At 38.4% G+C, this 23,728-nt stretch overlaps 1 protein-coding gene across 1 annotated transcript in view; it reads right to left on the bottom strand.

Moving 5' to 3' along the window:
• LNX2 (ligand of numb-protein X 2) overlaps positions 1-23,728 on the bottom strand; it is a 73,344-nt gene that overhangs the window by 5,762 nt on the left and 43,854 nt on the right. Inside the window, exons 3-8 of the mRNA XM_036917358.2 lie at positions 18,866-19,113; positions 17,523-17,722; positions 11,310-11,678; positions 7,981-8,121; positions 3,034-3,211; positions 557-788 (exon numbers count right to left, since the gene is read on the bottom strand). Coding sequence (XP_036773253.1) covers positions 557-788; positions 3,034-3,211; positions 7,981-8,121; positions 11,310-11,678; positions 17,523-17,722; positions 18,866-19,113 — 1,368 coding nt within the window. The remainder of the gene's footprint in view (positions 1-556; positions 789-3,033; positions 3,212-7,980; positions 8,122-11,309; positions 11,679-17,522; positions 17,723-18,865; positions 19,114-23,728) is intronic.

Genomic DNA, 23,728 nt, shown 5'->3' with positions numbered 1-23,728 from the left:
TCTCTGCCCCTCTGGGGGCCGCGTGAGGAGGCGACTTCTCACCTGCTAGTGTGCGAAGGGGCCCTCCGACTTTCTAGATTTAAACTGACACGTCAAAATACCAGGCTGAGTATTTAACAGGGTAGGTGAGGCTCCCTCTGATGGCTGACACCTCACCTTAGACAGTATATATGCAGGAATTTAATAGCAACTGTTTAAATCTGTGTTGACTTTTAAACAGGAAAAAACTAATCAGTTTAATGTATGGAATAAACAGACATGAAGTGGTTACATCATTTTGTCAAAAAAACTCTCTCCACAAGGTCCAAAATACAAGGTCCCTGAGACAGGAATTCTATTAACAGTTTTAGGCCTTTTTAGTTTTTTTTAACCAAGAGGATGAGTCAGCAAGTTAGATGATCAACAAATGAAACCCATTTTCTTTTGTAACTTGATTTGATGCTGCTTTTATCTAACTAAAGCCTTACTTCCCCCTTAGTGAGGGATTTACTATGCCGCACACTAGGGAAGGTGGCACTGATGGTTATTCCCTGAAACCACAAAGCCACTGGAGTACCTTGGGAGCCCGAGCCACATGACCCACGATGGGGACCAAGTGGCATCATACTCGTTTTCACTGAAAGTGCTGGGCTGCTCTTCCGCGGTCTGAGGGGCCTCCTCGACAATCTGGACCTCCAGCGCTTTAAGGGCGACGGTGGGGGACGCAGCGCTGGCTTTCAGCATAGCAACGGCCTCGCTGTGACTTAAATTGGTCAAATCAATGCCATTGATATTCAACAGTATATCACCTGTTCAAGTGAAGAAACAAGAAAAATAAGATGAGCTACCAAGTGATTATTTCCCCATAAATCCTGTTATTTGTAAAATAATCATTAAATGTTAGTTCCAATGACTCAGATGAGATAGGTAAGATAGAAGATCATTTTTTTTACTTTGTAATTTTTGTAATATGGAGGAAAATCTACTTCATGAAAAACATCTAGGAAGTTTAAAAATAATTTCATGACACAGAGCTGGAGGCCCCATGCTTCAGATGTGAAGTCCACATCACCAGCCCTCGTTAGCTGGGCAGAGGCCCTGGGCTCATTTGTTTCTCATTTTTGAACTTCTGTGATTTCTGCAGTTAATTTCTGTTTAAAAAATGATTTTACCTTTTGCTCTTAGAAATGAATTTTTAGTATTTTCTATTTTCTATTTCCAGTTTTATAAAGACGGCCCCACACAGTTCCCTCAGCACAGACACATCAGAATATAAAAGAGAAGATGCTGCAGGCTTATACAAAGATATGAAACTGGTGATTTGAACATCTTTTCTTGCTTGAGGAAGAAGAAAAGTGTTTGTTGCTCTGCCAAGTAATACAAGAAAAAAGGGCAACGAGGATTATGTAAAAGGTTAGGAGGGAAAGGATGAGTTTTGTAGGAAGCGCAAACATTTGTACCAAGAAAGCTGACAGAAAATCCTCTCCCAGCTCAGCATTTATTTTACAGATGATTAAAGCAAAACAGTCTCATCATCGAAAACTTAGAAAAATAAATAACAAGGAAATAAAATTACCCCAAATTGAACACCTGGACAAGTAACCTTTATAAAAAACATAGCAGCCTTATTAAGATATCATTCACATACCATTCAATTTACTCACTTATACAATTTTATAGTTTTTAGTACAGTCACAGATTGTAACCATCACACATCATTTTTAGATTACCTCCCCAAAACCCTGCACCCATTAGCAGTCACTTCTCTTCCCCGAGTCCTAGGCAACCACTATTCTACTCTCCACATGAAAAATTTGCCTATTCTGGACATTTCACATAAATGTAACTATATGCGGTCTTTTGTGACTGCCTTCTTTATAGCTTGTGTCAACACTGCAGTCCTTTTTATGCCCAAAATATCATTCCATTGATCCACTTATCAGTTGAATGGGCATTTGGGTGGTTTCCACTTTTTAGTTATTATGAAAATACCACTATGAAGGTCCATGTACAAGTTTTTCTGTGGACACGTTTTCATTTCTCTAGGAATGAAACTGCCAGGTCATATGGTAACCCTGTTTTTTGTCTTTTTTTTTTAGGGCATCTCTCATATTTATTGACCAAATGGTTGTTAACAACAGTAAAATTCTGTATAGGGGGGGTCAATGCTCAATGCACAATCATTAATCCACCCCAAGCCCAATTTTCATCAGTCTCCAATCTTCTGATGCATAACGAACAAGTTCTTACATGGAGAACAAATTCTTACATAGTGAATAAGTTACATGGTGAACAGTACAAGGGCAGTCATCACAGAAGCTTTCGGTTTTGTTCATGCGTTATGAACTATAAACAGTTCAAATATGAATACTCATTTGGTTTTTAAACTTGATTTATATGTGGATACCACATTTCTCTCTTCATTATTATTATTTTTAATAAAATGCTGAAGTGGTAGGTAGATACGAGATAAAGGTACAAAACATAGTTCAGTGTTGTAAGAGAGCAAATGTAGATGATCAGGTGTGTGCCTGTAGACTGTGTTAATCCAAGCTAGACACGGGCAATAAAACATCCACGTATGCAGAAGATTTCTCTCAGAACAGGGGGGGTGAGGTTCTAAGCCTCACCTCTGTTGATCCCCAATTTCTCACCTGATGACCCCCTGCGACTGTGCCTGTCTTAGGTTGTTCCTCCCTTGAGGAATCTTACCCGTCTCTGGCTAACCAGTCATCTTCCGGGGCCATACAGGGAAATGCTAGGTTGGTAAGTGAGAGAGAAGCCTTATTGTTTGAAAAGGGGTAACCCTGTTTTTTAACTGAGGAACTTCTGAACTGTTTTCCAAAACAGTTGTACCGTTTTACATTCCCACTGGCAATGTACAAGAGTTTCAATTTCTCTACATCCTTGCCAATGTTTAATATCTATCTTTTTTTATTACGGGGTAAAACAAGCCATGTTTAATAGAAAACTCTGTAGACATTATGTATTTTTTAATATGTGAGTTCAATTCAGGGAGAAGATGAGGTGAGATGGTTTAAGATCCTATCTTACCCTGCTTGATTCTGCCATCGCGTGCAAGGCAGCCATGAGGTGGCACACTGGTCACAAAGATGGGCAGCTCACCACTCTTACTTCCTCTGCCCCCAGCAACTGTCATCCCAAGGGACTCATGGGGTTCCTTCTTTACAGTGATGTGTTTTTCTTGGCATGTGACACACTGGGTAAGATCCTGGAACATGAGGAAAAATGTACTGGATTGTGAATAATAATATATAGCTGAAGTAAAGACAGCTAAAACTGAAGTAAAAATTTACATGGCAATTGTAAAGTCATTTTTTTTTTATCACGAGAGTACTGAGAGTGACGTAGTTCTTCATAGGTACAAACAATACAGTGAGCACTATGGGTCACAATGTCAAACTCTGGACTACTGTATTTTTTATATGACTACTTTTACAGAAATGAAAAAACTCAGGACTTCTGACATATGGAAGTCAAAGTCAAATAATTACATCATTTATTTAATTATCTTGAGCCCCAACCCAGTATATGATCAAGTCTATAAAAGTAAATAATGCATTTTGACTTTTAAGGTTCTGAAGACAAGCCAGTTAACTTTACTTCCATCTTTCTTCTCTACTATTTGAAAGAAAAGTTTACAGAGTATAAAAGCACTGTGGATTTTACCAAACTGCCAGAAAAAGCTACAGACCAACCTATCTTCTGATTCTTACCAACGAGGATTATCAGAGTACTCAGTCATGAAGAAGGTGCAAATCTACCTTCAAAATCTTCCTAAAAAGCTAAAAGGATATGAAATAGCTGAATTTTTGAGGAAAAAGGATATGAAATAGCTGAATTTTTGAGGAAGTTAATAACAGGGAAATAAATTTACCACAAACTGTATTCTCAGGGAAAAGTTATTTTTTTGACACTTGTTACTGCTGCTCATTACTAAGACACTCCCGGAGGTAAGAAAAGGAGAATTAAAACATTACTTTTCTTTTGAATTAGAATTCAATAAACAAAGTACACATATGCAATATTCATATTCAAATAACAATAATCCATAAATAAAATTTATTGAAGGCTTACTATGTACAAAGCTAATTTGGTTTTATGTCATTTCATTTAATTTTCACAATGGTCCTGAAAGTAAACCACTGGCCCCATTTTACAGATGAGGAAACAACCTTAGAGAGGTTATACAACTTGCCCCAAATTATACAACTATCAGTGACTGCACTGGGATTTGGATTTATGCAAGTTAAAAAATATATGTAAATATTTTGTGTAAGTATATATGGCATATATATATGTAGTAATATATATATATGCATATATATTGTTTATATGCACCTGTATCACATGGGTTACTATCCCAGTGAGTATAACAGTGGAAGCTAATGTCTCTAAAGGTTTCTAACACTTTCCAACTATAAGAAAATGTTATAGTTAAGATAACTATTAACATTATTAATAATATCAACAATAGATATATATGAATTACATTTACATATTTATGACATTTTCATTATTTTAAAGAGTTGACATGTATATATCTGTTAATTAGGCCCTTAAATTCCAGGCCCATCTTCTTTCTCTGCCCTGGAATCCATGCACTCTTGAAATTTTATTAAGGAAACTACATGTAGTAACACCTACTGTTCCCAGAAAATGTTATGACCTAGCAGAAAACTTGTAAATACCTTAAGGCAGTCTCCTATCTAAAGTTATGAAATCTGTTAGTATCCTTAAAAACTGAGCAAAAAGCACTTTATTATGAAAACAACTCATGTAAACTCAGTCAAGTATATTTATTTAAGCAGTTTTAGCTCTTAGGTATTTAATCAGTTAAGAGTTGTTTTATGCTTCTAGATGACTGAGATGTATACATTTTCTCCCTTAGGAATCAAACCAAACTTCAAAGGTTATACTCAATATGTTTCAAGGAAACTTCTAAGGGTTCAACACCAATGAATGCTTATTCCAGTAGCTACTTAGAGGCTTAGCAGCAGTCTAAGGTATACTTTAACTTTTGACAATGACAATGATTACAATCATTGGCACAGGTTATTTTGGTGAATTTGTGTGTGTGTGTGTGTGTGTGTGTGTGGTGGTTACTGAAGAGTAGTTGACATACAGTTATTATATTAGTTTCAGGTGTACAACACAGTGATTAAACAATTACATACATCATAAAATGCTCATCATGGTAAATGTAGTTACTATCTGACACCAAAGTTATTACAGCATTATTGGCTATATTTCCTATGGTGTACCGTCATTCTATGACTAGTTTATTTTATAACTGGAAGTTTATATCTCTTTATTATCCCTTTCACCTATTTTGCCCAGAATTTGTGTATTTTTATTTCACCTAAGAGACCTTTATTTTTCTAAATCAGGATTCAACATTTATTAGTTCTAATAGTTCTGTAGGGTTTTCTATATTTGCCAATAGTTTTACTTATTCCTTTCCAATCTGGATGCCTGTTACTTATTTTTCTTGTCTGACTGCTATGGCTAGGACTTCCAGCACTATGTTGATTTAAAGTGGTGACAGTGGGCTTCCTTGTCTTGTTCCTGACCTTAGAGTAAAAGCATTCAGCTTTTCACCATTGAGTAGGACACTAGCTGTGGGTTTGTCATATAAGGCCTTTATTATGTTCAGGTATGTTCCCACTTTACCTTTTTTGTTGAGAGTTTTTTATGCAGCCACTATGGAAAACAGTATGGAGATAACACAAAAAAATTAAAAGTAGAACTACCGTATGATCCAGCAATTCCACTTCTGCATATTTATCCAAACAAAATGAAAACACCAATTCAAGTAGATATATCACCCCTTTGTTCACTGCAACATTATTTACAATAGTCAAAATTTGGAAGCAACCTAAGAGTCCACTGATGAATGACTGAATAAAGAAGATGTGGGACATATTTACAATGGAACATTACTCAGTCATAAAAAATGAATGAAATCTTGCCATTTGTGATAACATGGATGGGCCTAGAGGGTATTATGCTAAATGAAATAAGCCAGACAGACAAACACTGTATGATTTGTACATGGAATCTAAAAAACAAAATAAAGAAACAAGCAAAAAAATCCCAGAAAGACTCATAAATTAAGAGAACAAACTGGTGGTTGCTAGAGGGAAGGGAGGTTGGGGAGAGGGAGAAATAGGTGAAGGGATAAAAAGGTACTAACTTCCAGTTATAAAATAAGTCATGAGGATGAACAGTACAACATAGGAATATACTCAATATTATAATAATAATTTTGTATATAGACAGATGGTAACTGTACTTATCATGGCGAGCATTTTGTAATGTATGTAATTATCAAATCACTATGTGGTACACCTGAAGTTAATGTAATACTATATGTCAACTATAATTAAATAATTTATTTTTAAAAATCAGGATTCCATACAACAAATGAAGTATGTTAGTAGGAAGTATCTAAATTAACACTTAAAAGTATACTTCATGTGTTTGCTCTAACCAACCAGGTCTGCAAAGTACCTAGAATGCTGCTATTTAAAAATTGTTGCATAAAATTAAAGAGAGTAAGAATTTAGCAGAGTTAAAAGAGAAAAATATATGTATCTAAAACAAATAAAACAGAGTTCTCTAGATAAATGTTGGAATCATTAAGTCCAGTGTTTTAAATTGTCTTAAAATTATAATGCTGTCATAGACATCTATCTCAAATTATCAGAGAATTTGATTAAAAAAAGATTCAAAAGTCAACATTTACACTGTATTACAATTCTTCAGAAATATATGTAACCGGTAGTGCAAGAACAAGCTTTATGAAATAACTCTTATTCCAAGTTCCTATTTAAAACACTCCCTTTCACTGTCATCACTATGAAGGCAAAATTGGAACTTTCCTTTCGTACATGCTGGCTTTTGTTCAGAAATGAGAACAAAGTCTGTGGTTATAATTTATTTTAAGTATTAACTAAAGCAAAGACCAGTCTGTATCTTCACACGTCTGTCCTTAAGCTCAGAAAACCAGACAAACGTGATGGGCTAAGAATACCTGTGCCTTGAAGAGATGCTTTCTTAGGGTACCTATGACTTCCCAAAAATAATTATTCTCTCAAATACTGTACTTACATTAAGAAGCCATTTTAGCAGACAGGAAACTTCCTATGGTTTTTAAGCAGAACAGTGAGTGTTTGTTTGGTAAAGAAATTTAATTGTACTTAAGGAGAATGACTTTGGAAGCTCGTATTTAGCTTACATTTTCACATAGTTGGGTGTACATCATTGTTTAAAAAATCCTGGCCTACTGGTGCTGCATTCAAATAAAAGATCAACTGAAGTAAATGACATGAAGAATTCAGTAAACACCAGCTTTTTTAATTCGTGCAATTGAAGTTAGACAGTATCATAATTTCCAGCACAGATAAATGGCCTAGGAATTTATTTTAAACCAGTGAAATAGTGAAGAATCTGTAAAAAGGCCCAATATATGAGAATTTTAAATGATTTCGGAAAGTATTTCCTATAAGCTATAAGAAATATGCTATATATGGTACCTACCAAAATTAATGATTTTCTATGCTTAATATTCACTTCCAACTGTTGCTACAGGCAACCTGTCCAATCCATTGCTAAGTACAGACTTGTCAAGCATTGTCTTTATGTTTTTTTAGTCATATAACCAACTGTTGTATCTAAATGAGCAACCCAATAAATCCCATTTTCAAACAGGACTAGACAAACACAAGATTTTCCCTGGAAGGTCAAACACTTCTCATGAGTCACCTGGCAGAAGCCCCTTCTGATGAAGCAACTATCTCTACTGCTGAGGAAGTGAGACATGTAGCCGCTCTCCACGGCAGCAAAGTATATACATTTCACACCCCAAACACTTATGTTCCACTTTTTCCAACAGAATAACAGCCCTTATTTAAATCTTACCAGCTTACAGTGATCCTTTGACAGTGGATGAATTAAAATACAAACCAAACACCTCACCTTATGTGAGCTGGGTCTGCTGCAGTACAGTGGCTGGGCGTGGTGCTGGCTGTTGCTCTGAGTTCCTGCTTCTCGGATAGTGTTACCAGGCTGGGGTTTCCCTGGTCTAGCAATTGTTAAATTCACCCTCTCTCCACTGGCCTGGAGAAAACACACATATGTTACTGCCAGTCATTAATGATACCTCCCGCTATAAAGTCATAGGCAGTGCAATCTTCAGTGCACTTCTCGTCATGCACCCAAGCCTTGCCTGGCTAGTGACAGGAACCACCTGGTAGCTAGGAGGAAGGGAGTGTGTTTTGTGAGCTAATATTTGAAAACTTGTGCAGCTGAAACACACATTCACACAGCTCTTGGACATGCCCTGCCCAGCACCACCTCCAAAATAACCAAGGCAAAGCAGGCAAAATGCCTGTGTTCTCACCTCCCCATGATTTCTTGAAGGGTAACTTTCTTTTGAAATAAATTCCACAGTGGCTACACTTTGGAAATACTATCAATCAAACTATGCACAGCTTTGTTTCTGCTTGTTATATGTTTGAGTCAAAAATACATCGTAAGTTTAAACAGTTTAAATATATATTTATATATATATACACTGTGTATATCATATGCACAAAGGTCTTTCAGTGTTCTGATAAATTATCTTAAAGGTTTATGACTATCATTTTAAATTTAGAGGTCCTTTATCTGTATCTTCATGTCTTTATTTTAAATATAGATTCATATCTATCATATTTTTAAGAATTTATTTAATTTTCGCTTTCATGTACAGGCCTGATTTGATTCTGACTCCCAGTCATGACCACAACTCCCAATTTTATTAACACTCCTGTGGGGGAATATGAAGGCCTGCTTTCAAGGAACTGTGGTAGAAGTGGGACCTGTGATTGTAGTCAACAATGTTAGGAAATCACACTATTTTTAGTTCTTATATTGGAAAATAGGCGATAACCAACTTTAAGGCCCAAGTACTTTACTTAAGTAGTTTCAGATAACATCTTCAAAATAACTGAAAGAACAACATTTAACCCATGGCCAGACTCCCAAAGCACAGAGTCCAGGGACTTGACCTAAAGGGAAAATACGAATGTAGAATGTGCAGAATCCTGGTATTTACAATCCTGACACTCCATATTATTAGACTGCAGAGTGTAAAGCGGTGAGAAGCTCCCTCTGTGACTTCGTTTAAATGTACAGAATCATTTCCATTATTGCTTGACATCTCATAACCACCACATACTCCACAATTAGCTTTTCAACTTTACTGGAAAACTCCTGGTTATTTTATGTATTATATTTATGCAAACCTTAAATATAAACAAATCCTTGATCTTTCTAGATTATTTAAAAGACAAAATTCTGTGCAAGCAATGGAAATGGGCGTTTAGGCTTCAAGTGATGACCCAACATTTGGGTTTAGACTAACTTTAAACAGGCTGCACTTCTAACACTTCAGAGTTTCAAACATAACAAATGAGTTTTGATAAACTAAAGACTTCAAAAAAAATGCAGGATGCACGAATAATAATACCTATAATTCATAAGGAAGTAGCAGGCCATATTGCTGGGAGTATAAATTGGTATAATCTGATCGTACTGAAGGAAATTTAGCAAAACGCCTGAAATATCTTAAAAACAAAATATGAAGTGTGTCAATAGGAGAAAGATCAAATAACAGTACAACATGCCCACTACAGCTACTCAAAATCATCACATGAATCTATACTTAATTTTGTGGTAAGAAGCCCATGACACACTGTTGACATAAAGAAAAAGCTACAGACTCAGAGTTTACAAGGGGAGTGCATGTGCATTTGTGTACACATGTACCGATTTATCTGTGGATATATATATACTAAATGTTTGTAATGATGTTCTCCAAACACTAATGTTGATGGAGTATGTATCATTTTTATAATCCAAAAATAAAACTTCTAATTCTTTTCATAAGCAAACTTCAATCGAGCAACTTCAGTTTTCTATAGTTCGGGAAAAATTATAGCACAAAATAGGATGCAACCATTCAACTATATGGATTAGAAACATCCAAAGACAAGATGTTATCATGAAAAACTTTAAATGTATTTTCTACCTGTGTATCAATATTTTCCACATTTTGGTTAGAAATTTAATGAGGACCATCTATTTAGGAATTGGGTATTTTAAGACTGACAGAAATATAGTCATTCTTTTTCTTCCTATTTTATTGACCTGACTTCATAAAGTCTACTCAAAACTCCTGCTTCCTTTGACAAATACTGTAACTGGATTCACTTTCTTCTTTGTCTTCCCCACCTCCTTACCATTCACCCATCTCCACTTTACAAGATGAGCCTGTTTTAACCAGGGTAGCCCCTGGCTTGTATCCACAGGAAAAGGTCCTAATGCTGCCTCTGATTTGAGGGAATTTCCAGGAACCAATTTCTTTAAATTTCAGATTATGAAATGCGACTAATACCTGAATCTCCCCTCAATGCAATATGGCTGTATGTGTTTTAAGGCTACATTGAACCAAAAAGTTTTAAAAAGGAGTATATTAAAGAGGACTGAGACTTGGGTTTTCTTAATGTCTTCAATTTTCATTGTTATTTGATTCTGTGTAGTATAAAAATTTTTTAGTGACTATCAACCAACCTTTATTCCTGATGCCCAATTATATTAATACGTGGTTTCCTTTATAGTATTTTGGTAGGCTTACTTTAACAAATAACCATTTTTTCACCTGTGTCACTGCAAGAGATGCCTCTGTATTAATGTCTTGGCAGGCTGTAGGGCTTAAGACATCCTCTGGGTAGTTCTCTATTTTACCTGTTTTAATGCTTTTATTGAAAACATGTTTTCTTTCTCTAATAATGTGTTTTTTTCTCTATCCGTACTTTACAGTCTGAGGACGAATGTTAGAATGTGTTTGAAATGTTCTGAAATCCTTAAAAAAAAAAAGCACTATAGAGTTTAGAGTTATTCTTCACAGAAAAATGATCTTCCCACTGTTTTTATGTATCCTGAGGTGGTGAAGAGTTAAGAGACCAGGTAAGTCTCAGCAACTTTGAGTCTCACATTTCTCACTTGCTATATGGAGCTACCAACATCTGTCCTGAGTGGTACTGGGGGTGGGGGGACACATGGGCCATGCATATGACACTGCAGAGCCTTTACTCTATAGACAGCCTAAAAGTTCACAGGTACACAGTGTTTAGAAAAGGACCTATCTATAATGAAGTTAGACTATTGTGGATTTTGAAGAATTCAGGTAGCTATGCTCGATTTTCCATTGAAATATCACGTCCCCTGGAATGAACTCGAATGAGTGTCTCAGAGGCGTCTACCTGAATGATGTGGGCGGCCAGCTCCGGCGTCCCGTGCTTCAGGTCGTGTCCGTTGATGGCGAGCACACGGTCATTGCTGCTGAGCCTCCCGTCCTGTGCGGCCAGCCCCCCTTCCAACAGGTCAAGAATAAAAACACCTGGCTCGTCAGTCCTTCGCACGAGTTTAATGCCCAGCTGCTCCCCGGAGTCCCGCTTGTGAAGAACCACATGGAACACCTCTTCTCGTGGGGAGCTACCTTCCGCCTGCGAGTGTGGTCGGTTGCCAAAGCGCCTCTCCCGAAGCACCGTGAGATGCAGCGCGCTGCAGGGCTGGGAAAGGACGGCTCTGGCATAGTTATGGGACACATTGCTGATGTCACAATTGTTAACCTAGAAAAAAAGAATTATGACCTAGGCATGACAATCTTCTATTTGCCGAATTTGTAGAGGTATTTATATTTAACACTTCCAAAGGAAACTGACATTGTGAAAAATGATATACAATCATTATTTACAAAGAAAATATAAATCTTTTAAATACAGAGTTCCTCAAATTAACTTGTAACAACTAGCATTAAGTAAAGAACAGTAGTTAGGATCACAGGCTTTAATAACAGTCTTGAATTAGTCCTTGGTTCTGCCATTATTAACTGGGTGACCTCAGGCAAATTATGAACTTGTCTGAGTGTGATTCCTCAGCCATAAAACGTGTTTACTATCCACTTCATGGGATAAAGGTGAGAACGAATGGACACCATCAGCATATGGTTAAGTTCTGATGAAATACTAGTTCTGGTGGAAGAGAAAATGGAGTTCTACCACTATTTCTAAATGAAATACACTTAAGCTAGAGAAAATAAGCTGAGTTTTATTTTAAGGAAAGTGTCACATTCCAGTTACACAACCTTATTTTAGATCAGTGACTCTTACTTTAAAAAAAAGCAGATAATCATAATCTCACTCTAACTTTTCAGCACACAAGTATTATGTATATTTAATACAAGAAGCATAATACTCAAAGAACATTTATTTATTGAGCTTTATAACCTTGAAATTAGTGACTGATCCCTGGACATGATTAAGAAATACACTAAGAAAATATGCTCAAGCTCCAATTACTCATCTAGTTGGACAAAGAGACTAGCAGAAATCTTCATATTTATCACAATTAGAGTCCCTCTCTTAAGCTAAGATAAAAGCCAAGGGGGAAACCAACATTTTCTGAACATTGGTTATGTGACAGGCTCTGGGTTACTGGTGTTTGTGATCAACCAAAATATTTACATTTTTTTCACAGGAATCTATGTTAAGCAAGACGTGTCCCTTCCTATTTATCTATAGTTGGTAGTAGTTCTGAACATTACTAACTTGAATTTTGTGGATTTTAGCCTGTTGGCACCTTTTAAGATTCAGTCATCAGATTCATAGATATTACACAGAAACGTACTATTCTCCCATGTTTGCAACATCTATGTATTTGGCAGCCATCCGGGTCCTTGATAAAAATGTTAAATAATATTATAGGGTCAAGAATAGGACTTCAAGGCAGGTTTTAAACAACCAGCCTGACATGGATATTAATTTTAAAAAATCAGCATTTCTGGCTAGTCAGCTAAATAGCTACCTATCTCTCGGTTCACATTGTTTCATCTTATATTCAGATATACTACAAATGACTTTGGGACTGTCTGGCTGAGATCCAGCTATAGTCAAGTACAAGCATGTAGCCTCCCATCATCTCTGTGAAGTAGGCTGCAGAATATCCTACAATTAGAAAAAGATTTTTCCTTCATGAAGCATGGTTGCCATCAGATTCAGAGGAAACTGAGACCAAGTAAAATACCATTTCTAGATTTTGTAAAATCAGCACCAGCATTGTAAACTCTACCACATTTTTGGACAAGTGTGTTTTATACCAATGCAATCCCATCATAACTAATTATTTTCCTTCAAAACCAAAAATGCATAAGTCATTGATGAATTGGATCAAACTGAAAATACCTATTCTTAATAATGTCTTTAAAGTTGTGTAATTTTTAATAATGATATTGAAGTAGTTTATAATAGTATTTTTTTCTTCAAATTGCTTAAAAGGCTTCATACAAAAAGGCCCTGAAGTATGTAGTTCTCCTTTTCAAAGATGCAATTTAATAAACATGTATGTAGGTACGTATGTGTGTGTAAACGTACAAAATATACACATCTTTTTAAGTGTGGGAAAACCAAAGCTAACACTGTTATTGCATACGGTTTGTTAAAAGCATAAGCTAGCTAGCTCCTTGGTTTGGAAATAAACCATCTTAATGACTTTTAGGTCTTTCAAACTGGCTCACTGTATTATTTGTGTAGCTTATACAAAGTTGAAGATAACAAACAAGGTAGTAAAACATACCAAGCAGCCTTCTTTCCAAGTATTTCCTTTGAATGGCCATAAATACTTCTTTACCTTTGGGGGAGAGGTGGCTTTACTTATTGGCTCCAGCACACTAGTTATTGGATGAGGTCATGGAGAAGACATGACCGCAGCTGACCCGTGAACTAGCTCCAGGCAATGGAGGTTCCTCATCCCCTCCCCTATCCTTGGGACAGGGGTTCCCATTTCCTTTCCCTGATTCCACAGGCTGTCCCAGAGGCTGACCCACACACCCTTGGGACAGTGATGTTTGCTGAGGCCACATGGATGCCATACTCGGTGAGGCCTCTGTATAAACTTTAGTGACTTGGCAGGGGGGGTGGAGATCTACGTGTCTTGCCGCACAAGATAAGCCGTGAATGTTAAGTTCCCTTGCTTATTAAACCTGCCACCTACCTATCTGGAGTGGCCTGTCTCCTTCTGGGGTCTCTCCCTGTCCTCTGTATAGGGGCTGGTTTCAGATTTCACCTGGGAAGCTCCCAAGCAGGAGATGTTTATGAACCAACAATTGGTGAGCCAGCCAAGAGACCACAGAAATGGCCCCTGGGAAATAGGCATCTGTGGAAGGCTGGCCACTGACCTCTATGTGGGGAGGCATGGCCCATAGGTCAGATGCTTATGGACTGCTCTGTGAATACACTAGCTGCTTTAATAGGTTTACCTGAGAAACTGCACATAGTGCACTGTGACAAAGAAAATCCCTGAGAAAATTATATGAAGGAGATGAAGTTATGGAATAGACAAACACCCCATGCTGTCCAGCTGCTGACGCAAAGGGGAGCAAAAGCACAGCAATGGGAACCCCACTGGTGCGGCAGCTCCCAATTCGGGAACTGCTTATGATGAATGGACTCCCTCAGAGCTTGCTGACATACCCGCCAAATTCCAGCAAAAGGCCAGGGAAAATATCCAGGCCTGGTTAGCACAGGTATGGGATGCAGGCAGTAATAGCATTTCTGACTGGGCAGGAGGCAGAAAAATGAGCAATATCACCACAAACCCCACAAACCCTGCCTTCTGGCAGTGCTTACATGGCACTCAGGGTTCAAGGTACTCACTCCCTTATAAATTGGATTATTCTATCCTACAGGGAGGTCTGGCCCAATGAGGGGGAACTCTCTTGGGCATATGGAACCCTGAAAATCTATAGAGGAAGTACAGCAAATTCCTAGGAAGTTAGATATGAGACAGAGCCCTGACCTTGAAGGTCTTACTCAGGCCACATTCACTGCAGGCATAAAAGCTAAAATTCTCCAGTCTGTCCCAACACCTGGGATGGGACAATGATATCCACGCTGAGCCCCATTATGAGACAAGACATTTATGATGCTGGGCAATCCATTAGTGATCTGGGAGAAACTAACAAATCTGTAATGGATATGGGCTGTGGGAAAGACCTAAGAGAAAGAAAGCCTGGAAACCCAAGACTGTCCCAATCAGCTTTACTGGTCCAGTAGAAATAACCCAAAGTAAATGTGGTTTGGCCTCATTGCTGCAGGGACCCCACCTGAACAGACAGACAACCTAACACTTCAACAGTAGTTCAGACCTGCCCCATCTGCCCCTGCCTTTCCCAATACCCTCCCTGCCTCCTCCAGCAAAGGCCCCAGGGATGCAGTCCTACTCAGGGTGGGTGACTCCCACGCCCCGAGTATGAGAAACAAGCCAAGACTGCCTCCAGATGAGGGCCCCTGGAGGTGATCAGAGGCCTCGTGTTGAGCTCAGCATTCACTGGTCTTCCAGAAAGAAACAGAAGGTAGCAGCTCTGGTGGATACTGGAGTTGTATGCTCTCCAACACATGCTTACCATGAATTAGGGGAGTTTTCTGGCCTCCTCAGCACCATTGATGATTATGGAGTGCAAACAATGATGGTCAAAAAGGCCTTCTGACACTGCAATCTGCCCTCCTCCCCTGCCCCAAGAGCATGAGGTTTTTCTCTCCAATCCCAGAGAACATATCAGGCATTGATCGCCACCAACGTCATATACTGCAAACCTCTATCCATGAATTCCGCCTCTAGGTTACAGAAATCAAACCAGTGCTGAGGGGCTTGGGGCCCGGGTATTAAAGTAGGAACGATACACTGCAGGAAGCAGCATACACATGGGAGTGGAAACCAAAGCCAGGAATCCCCAGTAGGAAGGTCAGTCCTGTCTGCTCTGGGAGCCTGTTCTGTTTTTTTCCCCCATCTGGAGAGCTCCTTTCAAGAACTAAAACTCTAGAGGTCCCAAGTTTTGTTTTACAAAGGAGATGGCTATTCCTGATAGAATGTTACATCCAAATCCACTCTTACACTGATTCAGCAAGTATTTCCTGAGCACTTTTTATATGCACAGCACTATGAGAAATCTGTTTCGCAATCTGTACCATTACAGTGGCCACAGTCACCACAGAAAGACAGTAACATTTAAGTAATTTACTGTGATGGACTATGTGCCAAGTGACGAAGAGAAAAGCAATGAATGTTGTCAGCAACTGAAGTAAGGAGACTGGGCCAGCAAGGGTGGGAATGGCTAAGCAAAGCATCACAGATAAAGGTGGACAAACTGCAGCACAAAGGGGGCAGGCTGGAATGTGGGAATAAGGGGAGCAAGAAGATTGCTGTGCCTGGCTTTTCCATCAGATTGTAAATTCCATGAGGACAGAGGTATTTTGCTCTTTATTGTATCCTTAGCAACTAGTACAGTGCATAGAACATTGAAAAAAAAAAGAACAAACTACTATGCCTGAACCAAAAAGAAAGGGGTAACATGACAGGTTGTGTAAAAGACCATGGGGGACCCTGAATGTTAATCAATCTGGACTTGATCCTCTGGTCAAATCTTCCCAAGGAAAGCAGAGTCACTGACAATATTAACCTGGCAGTGATCGTCTTGGATTTAAGAGCAGAAAGTTGGAGGCAGGGATGTCTGATGGGGTATTCTACTAAATTAGACATGAAGTAGTGAGGGCCTAGATAAACAGGTACTAGAGACAGTAGACTTGAATTCCTAGAAGATCTTTTTCTCATCCACATCTCCTCTCTTTTTCTCATCTCCTCTCTCCTTCTAGAAGTTATCCATTCTGTTAGCTTCAACTATCATCTGCACTTACATGATTCAAATATCCAGGCCAGGATTCACATAAACTAGTACTATATAGGATTCTGACCATCCCCTTTCCCCTTGTCTCAGTGGGCCCTCTAGTAACTATCATCTTGTCCCAAGTTTGTTCTTTTTGGCTTTAAGTTTGTTCTTTTCTCCTTTAAGGTCATCTTCTGCAACAAAAGGAGAGTAACATCAAGAGTTGGTGAAGAGTCAGACTGTTTGCAGAGGACAGTGCACTGGGGAGCCCACCAGAGATGGCCACGACTGCTGAGCTCGCCTAAATTCCATGGCATATATTAACTAATGTGCACTCTGTTTTTTCTAGATTTTAGTCATCAGTGTAGAGAAGGATAAATGAGACAATGAAGGTAATGGATGGATGATAAAACCGGACTAGGTATCAAACCAGTGGGATAAGGGCTTCCAGCACGGGCAGGGGGGCCCTCAAATAGCCGACCATGCAGGCCAAGCCAGGAAGGGCCTCGCCAGCCCGAGGAGCCCAAGACCGTGTGCTGAGTCACATGTGGGACTGAAATTAATGCAGGGAGAAAAACACATTCCACATGTATGCAGAAACAGGAGAAATTATAGACAAATTCTCATCTGTTTTGCACATAAAAACAGCAAAACTTACCTTTACATAATTCAGGTTCTACAGTAACACAATTTTCTGTCTTAAATTTATGAACACAAACAAAAGGATACAAGTTAACAGAATAATTAAGATATATACCTGAAGAATCTGGTCTCCAGCAAGGAGTCTCCCATCTCTGGCAATTATCCCATCCCGATAGACTTCCTGGATAACAATGTTAATCAGTGGCGTTTCATTGCCCCCCACAATGCTAATTCCTAATCGAATATAAGGATTAGACCGGTGAATTTCAATCGTGGTAATTTCACCTTCTGGTAAACTATGTGGCTGCTGTGCGGCTGCGAGTTAAAAATGAGAGAGAAAAATAGATGGAAAGAAAAACAATGTTTTATATGTTGATTATCTTTAGGTAAATCAGTCATCTTATATTAACAGATGATCAACAGCTAAGCAATACCACTGGATAAAAAACCAGAATGACAAAAAATATCTATGCTAAGATTATTTAAACATTTCCTGTTCCAAAAATAATTAGTAAATAATCAACAGCTACCATGTATCATATCACTAGGGACAATGCAATGATCTGATCAAGAAATATTAAGAGAATGTCACCTTGTCCTGACATAGTTTGAATCATGGAACAATTGTAAACAATGTACGGCAATATAAAGAGGAACTAACTCTGGTAAAGAGTCACCACAGGCATTGAGAGAGTCATCACATTAAGCTCTAAGATGTGAGTCTGAAACTAAGCCTTAGGAGATGAAAAAGGTTACGGCTGTGGCAGGGAAACTTTAAATTTGCAGTAAAATCTGGAATCTTTAGAGAAAAGTATATTTAAAAGTAAATACCTAGAGCCAACTAGCTATGACTACAGGCTTTCTGCCCATTTCCTAAGTGGGCTATATTGTCAGCTTAGTGGCTGCTCCCAGGGGACAGCGAGAGTCAGAGGTATGGGAGGGGTCAGGTGTATCTCCAGCAACTTCCTGGCTGTACAAGTTTAGACAATTAATCTCTTAAGTCTCAGTTTTCTCACCATTAAAAAACATCTCACAATATTGTCACAAGCATTTAATGGGTCGATATATGTGGACAGCTAGGCACAGTGTCCAACACAAAGTAAGCATGTAATCTGAGGTTTTATTTTTGTTTTTCTTGGTGCTGTTGATTTCTTAGTGGAGAAGCAACAAGCTTCTGAACATACACACAAGAAGCTGCAGGTAAGTGATGAGTGAATCCACAGACCACACTGGGAGAGGCGGGGAAGGATCACCTCCTCTGGGGATGCATGTTCTGTTTTTGAAATGCAAAACTTACAAGTGTGAAGTAGGGTGTGTGTGAATTGTTCCTCAATAAAATCGTATCTTTAAAGAGACAAAACTGTTTGTTGGGAAAGTAGCAGGGAATAGTGAGAAGAAAGAAGTGTCTGGTCTGAAAACAGAGATGAGAAGCAAAAGGAAAAGGCAAACTGCACGTACTGTCGACAACAGCGCTCTCCTCAAAGGCAGGGTTGTCCAGGCCGGGCTCCTCAGTCCACGCAGAAAGGGGTGCCGGCGTCAGGTTCCGCTCGGCTGGCACTGTGCCTGTTCCCGAGCAGTCGGCTTCAGGTGATACGGTACCTGGAAGATCTATGACAGTGGTTCCACTTTCATTCTCAACTTCTGTTTGAGTTTTACTAGTTTTCTTTCTCTCTAGGGCAACTCTCCGATGGGACGCTCCAGGACACCTAGAGAGGGAGCATCAGGCAGTTTCCAGATGATTTGCAAGGAATAAAAAGTGACTGACCTTGTACCACAACAACAGAATGGCTGTGGCTTCCAGGCTAAAAGCACCTGGAGGTGCCCATGAGCAGTCCCCAATTCTGATCTTAACCTCAAACGAGGTTCTGACCATGCCACATAGCAAGTGTAAAACAAGGCACTGGCACAAACAATGGTTTGGTATATGCCTCAAAGAATACTTCAATATAAAATTGTATTCAGGTATATACGAGTACTAGGAACACATACACTGGTATAGTAACCACAACAGCTGTTTCTATAATGCAAGAATTATTCCGAAATTCTGATTACACAGCTTCTTTTCACAGGTTAAACGGCTTAGCCATAGGAGTGTAAACAGGCATTCCTCTTCACCAGAGCCCTGTGCCGTGACTTAGATCTTTAATGCCGCCAGGCCTCTATGCTCTCATGCCAAGTGTCACTCACTAGTGGGCAGCAATCCATCTGAAGCTTTACTACTTACAGGAAAGCACAGCAAGGGCCCAAATAACCTTGATAGACATACAAAGAAATAAAAACTTATCTCCTAGTTGGAAAATCAGAACTGCAATGGTGGAATTAAAGATATGCTATGTAAGGGGGAGAATATATTCCAAGCACTTGGGAAACTTACATAAGCACCGAGAAATAAGACCTGTTAATTTGCTTGCATTTACTTATTTAAGCAAACAGAAAGTGCAAACCGATGCTTATTTGGACATTTAAGTAAAGTCTTATACAAGATATTAGAAACAATGTCAAGGTGCCAGTTATTTTCCATCTGATGCTCTGGTTGGACTAATATTGCCTGGTTTGAAGAGCGGAAAAGGGGATTAGGGAGGGAGAGCCGGACACATACTCCCAGAGCCTAACATGACTCTATAGGTGCCGCTTAGGTTGGGGCAGGATGGTACAGAAAGTTTGGGTACAGTGGGTGACAGTCTTATGGCCAAGGTTATGGACCTTCATTCAATGACAGTATTTTAAAAAATCTAAAATTTCAATAAAAATTAAGTATCAGATTAAATGCAATTAAAATGGAAAGCTATCCCTTAACTATAAGAGTAATAAATTTTCCCTCATGAACGGAAGATTTAAAGTCCTGGACTTCAAGTTCTTGTAAAGCATCATTATGAAATTTCTCTGCTCAGCTTTCTCATTACTTGTTTTCTCTCCACCTTGTTAAGAAGGGGGACAACTGCTTTTCCTCTCTGCATTGTGCAGCACTCTGGGCAATGTTCCCCAAGGGCCTGACAAACATTTTAAAAAATTATATTACTGAAAAATAATTTCTGTCTAGTAAGACATTACAAATGTGTTTTTAAAATATTTTGTTCAATTAAAAATGAGACCAAAACAGGATTAAAAAATGTGTGACTAGAAAGATAGATAAATATTTAATTCCCAAAATACTTAACATACAAAAACATCTACATGGGCAACAGCTAGTGTTCAATAAAAAAATGGAGTAGGAATGCAAATGTAGAGGAAATAAAAACAGAATGTGAACACCTGGGAATTAGTCCAGCTAACAACTAAAAAAACTCCACAAACTAAATAACTGTAGAGCCTATCTTATACTTATTAAACGTGCAAAAAATAAATTTAAAAGGAAAACCTAAAACTGTTAGAAAGATGAAGAAACATGAATGCTTAAATTCCCAAGCAGACAGCAAATTGCTACCAGCAGCTAAATGAAGATACTGAAAATGATGCCATGTAAAAAAAAAATTATGCAAGAATGGTCTTATCAAATATTAGAGGAAGGTTATAAAGAGAATCTTTTTGGCCACCCATCCATATTTAAGCACAATAGACCAACTGAACAGACTGAGACAGAACAATTAGACACTAGACTATGAGAAAAGACAGCTAACTGACCCAGGGAGACAAGTGTTGACCAAGAAAATATAGCCAATAGTTCAGATGCCACAAAAGGGGCAAATAAGATAAGGACCAAAAAGCATTGGATTGATTTGGCAGTTACAAGGTCATGGTGACCTTAGAAAGAATACCTTGATGATAGGGGCAAATACAATACATGCAGACTATAATCCAAGCTTTTCTGTCAATACAATATGGGGGCAAATATAATACATGAAGACTATAGTCCAAGCATTTCTGTCAATACAATACATGCATTCTACAAAAACTTACACTAAAAACTACAGGGCTTAATGGAAAAGAGAACTGGGATCAACCATTCAAAACCTGTGCCTTTGGGAATGGGGAAGGGTGACAATGGGTACAGGCGAGGTGAAAATGTTACAAAAATTAGATTGTGTGAATAAAGCAAAAACCACTGAATTGCATACTTTTTAAAAACAGGTAAATCTTATGGTAGGTGAAATCTATCTCAATAAAACTATTTTTAAAAAATATATGAGGAATACGGAGGTCAGAGCAAGTGTGGACAGAGAAAGATCATGAGCACAGAGCTCAGAGCCAGCATTCCTCAAGTTTGTAAACCCTTGGAACTTTCTCGTGGAAAAAAAAAAAAGAGAGAAAGGAAGAAACCAACATTTGTTGTTGAGTGTTTACTTGTGTCAGTCGCTATATAAAGACCTTCGTGTACAGTGTTTCACTGAATCCTCACAACCACTCTATTATCCCCATTTTACAAATGGGAAACTTGAAACTTAACTAAGGCAACGTCACATAGCTATTAAATTGCAGAGACAAAATCCAAACCAACTTGGATCTGATTTCAAAGACATCCGTTCTTTCCAGTATATCACTAAATTTATGCTCATGGAGTTCTTTTCTTGGCCTTAGGAAAACATAAATTGACTATGTTCCACAAACTTGTAGTAGAAACACAATCATAGAATGTTAGAACAAGAAAAGCCTTGGTGATCGTTAAAAACCAAATAAAAACTGCAAACAACGAAAACCTACACATCTAATAATAACACAAATTGCAATTGGCATCAGGGGATACGACGTGGAATATTCAAGCAGGTAACTCAGTATAGCAAGAGGCTAGTGTAGAGGAGATTAAAAATGAATTAAAACAATAGAAAAGAAATGCATGCAACATTTAATTAGATCAGGGCAGGCATGTGCTCGAACCTTGTAGGTAGAATGGAGCTCTGAGAAAATGAGGTACCCTTAAAAAGGGCAACAAATGACCTGTATGACTTGCTAGGGGTGAGGGCTGCAGAATTTGCGATATTAGTAGTAACAGTAACAGCAGCCATACTGGCTGGTAGTACTAGCAGTGGAAGTAAAATAAAACAATGCACAAATAACTGCCAGCACAATGGCAGACACTTAATAAAACTCAACGAACATGTGCAACTTAGAACCAAGAAAAATGATAATATTTAGCTTTGCATTAAAATGTGCAAAAAATCAATTCAATTGACATCAGTAAAAATGGTAGATTAAGGATGTCTAAAAAGCCTCTCCTCCATAAAGCAATGTGAACACTGGCAAAAACTGTCAGAACTACCTATTTCTGAGCTCTGCATATTAGCCAAAGTTCTACAGCAATGTGGAGTGCATTTATTCACAAAAAATGGAGGAATATCAGTAAGAACAGTAGGCTCTGTAGCATTTGAACTTGTGCAATTTCCATCCCCATCTAGCCAGCTCCACATAAAAACCACTGGAAAAGCAATGGCCCACAAAAACAGTGGAAAAAATATGGCAGCCATTGGAGGGATAGACCAGAATACCTTCAAAGCCTCATTTGTAGAAAGCTATCCTTAACTGACCAGTTGGTTCTCTGGAAGACCCCACCCCACTTGCAACGCTGTTTTTATCTGAACTGACCTGGAACTCACCCAGTGCAAACAACCTCTTCACTGGAAAAGGTGAAACGAAAAACAAAAAACAAAAAAAGTGAGGCAATTGTTTAAGATTTTGGTTGCCCAAGGTAGGCAAAGAAAAGGCTTATCAAAAAATTTAAAAGGAAAAGCTAGGAAATGAAATATCCCTAGGGTTTGGGTCCTGACATGTCCAGGGCTGTGTGCATGCACAGGGAAGAACTGAGAGGGCCCTGAGCTCTCACTTCTCACTTCTGCCTGACACTGACACTCTGTGAAAGCAGGAAATGAAGGCCAAGGAGGAACTGTCAATTGCCTGAGTGTTGAAGGTGTGCCCCACCAGGCACACAGAATAACACATGCTTCCCCTGTGGAAGACTGGGAGATTTATTGGCATTTAAAGATTTTTTGTTCAATCATTAGCATTTAAAGATTTCATGTTCAATCATTAGCTGGCCAGTAAGCTAAGCAGAGGTTTTGCACAATCAGTCTAGAAACATCACTGAATAGCAAGGAGGAAGACTGATTTCTTGAGTTGCCCTGTATATTACTTAAGGTGTCCAGAGTTCAATACAAAATTAAGAGACACGCAAAGAAACAAGTAAGTGTGGCACATACACAGTTAAAAAAACAACAGACATTGTCCCTGAGGGAGCCCAGACATTGGCCTTACCAGATAATGACTTAAATCAGGTATTATAAATGTATTCAAAGAGCAGAAAAAAACCATGTCTAAAGAACAAAAGGAAATTATGAGAATGATATCTCACCAAATAAAAATATCAATAAAGAAATACAAGTTATAATAAAG

The sequence above is a fragment of the Manis pentadactyla genome, chromosome 2 (genome assembly GCF_030020395.1).
Source record: "Manis pentadactyla isolate mManPen7 chromosome 2, mManPen7.hap1, whole genome shotgun sequence".
Classification (NCBI taxonomy): domain Eukaryota; kingdom Metazoa; phylum Chordata; class Mammalia; order Pholidota; family Manidae; genus Manis; species Manis pentadactyla.
The sequence above is the reverse complement of the archived record's forward strand: the minus strand, read 5'-3'. Positions and strand labels throughout refer to the sequence as shown.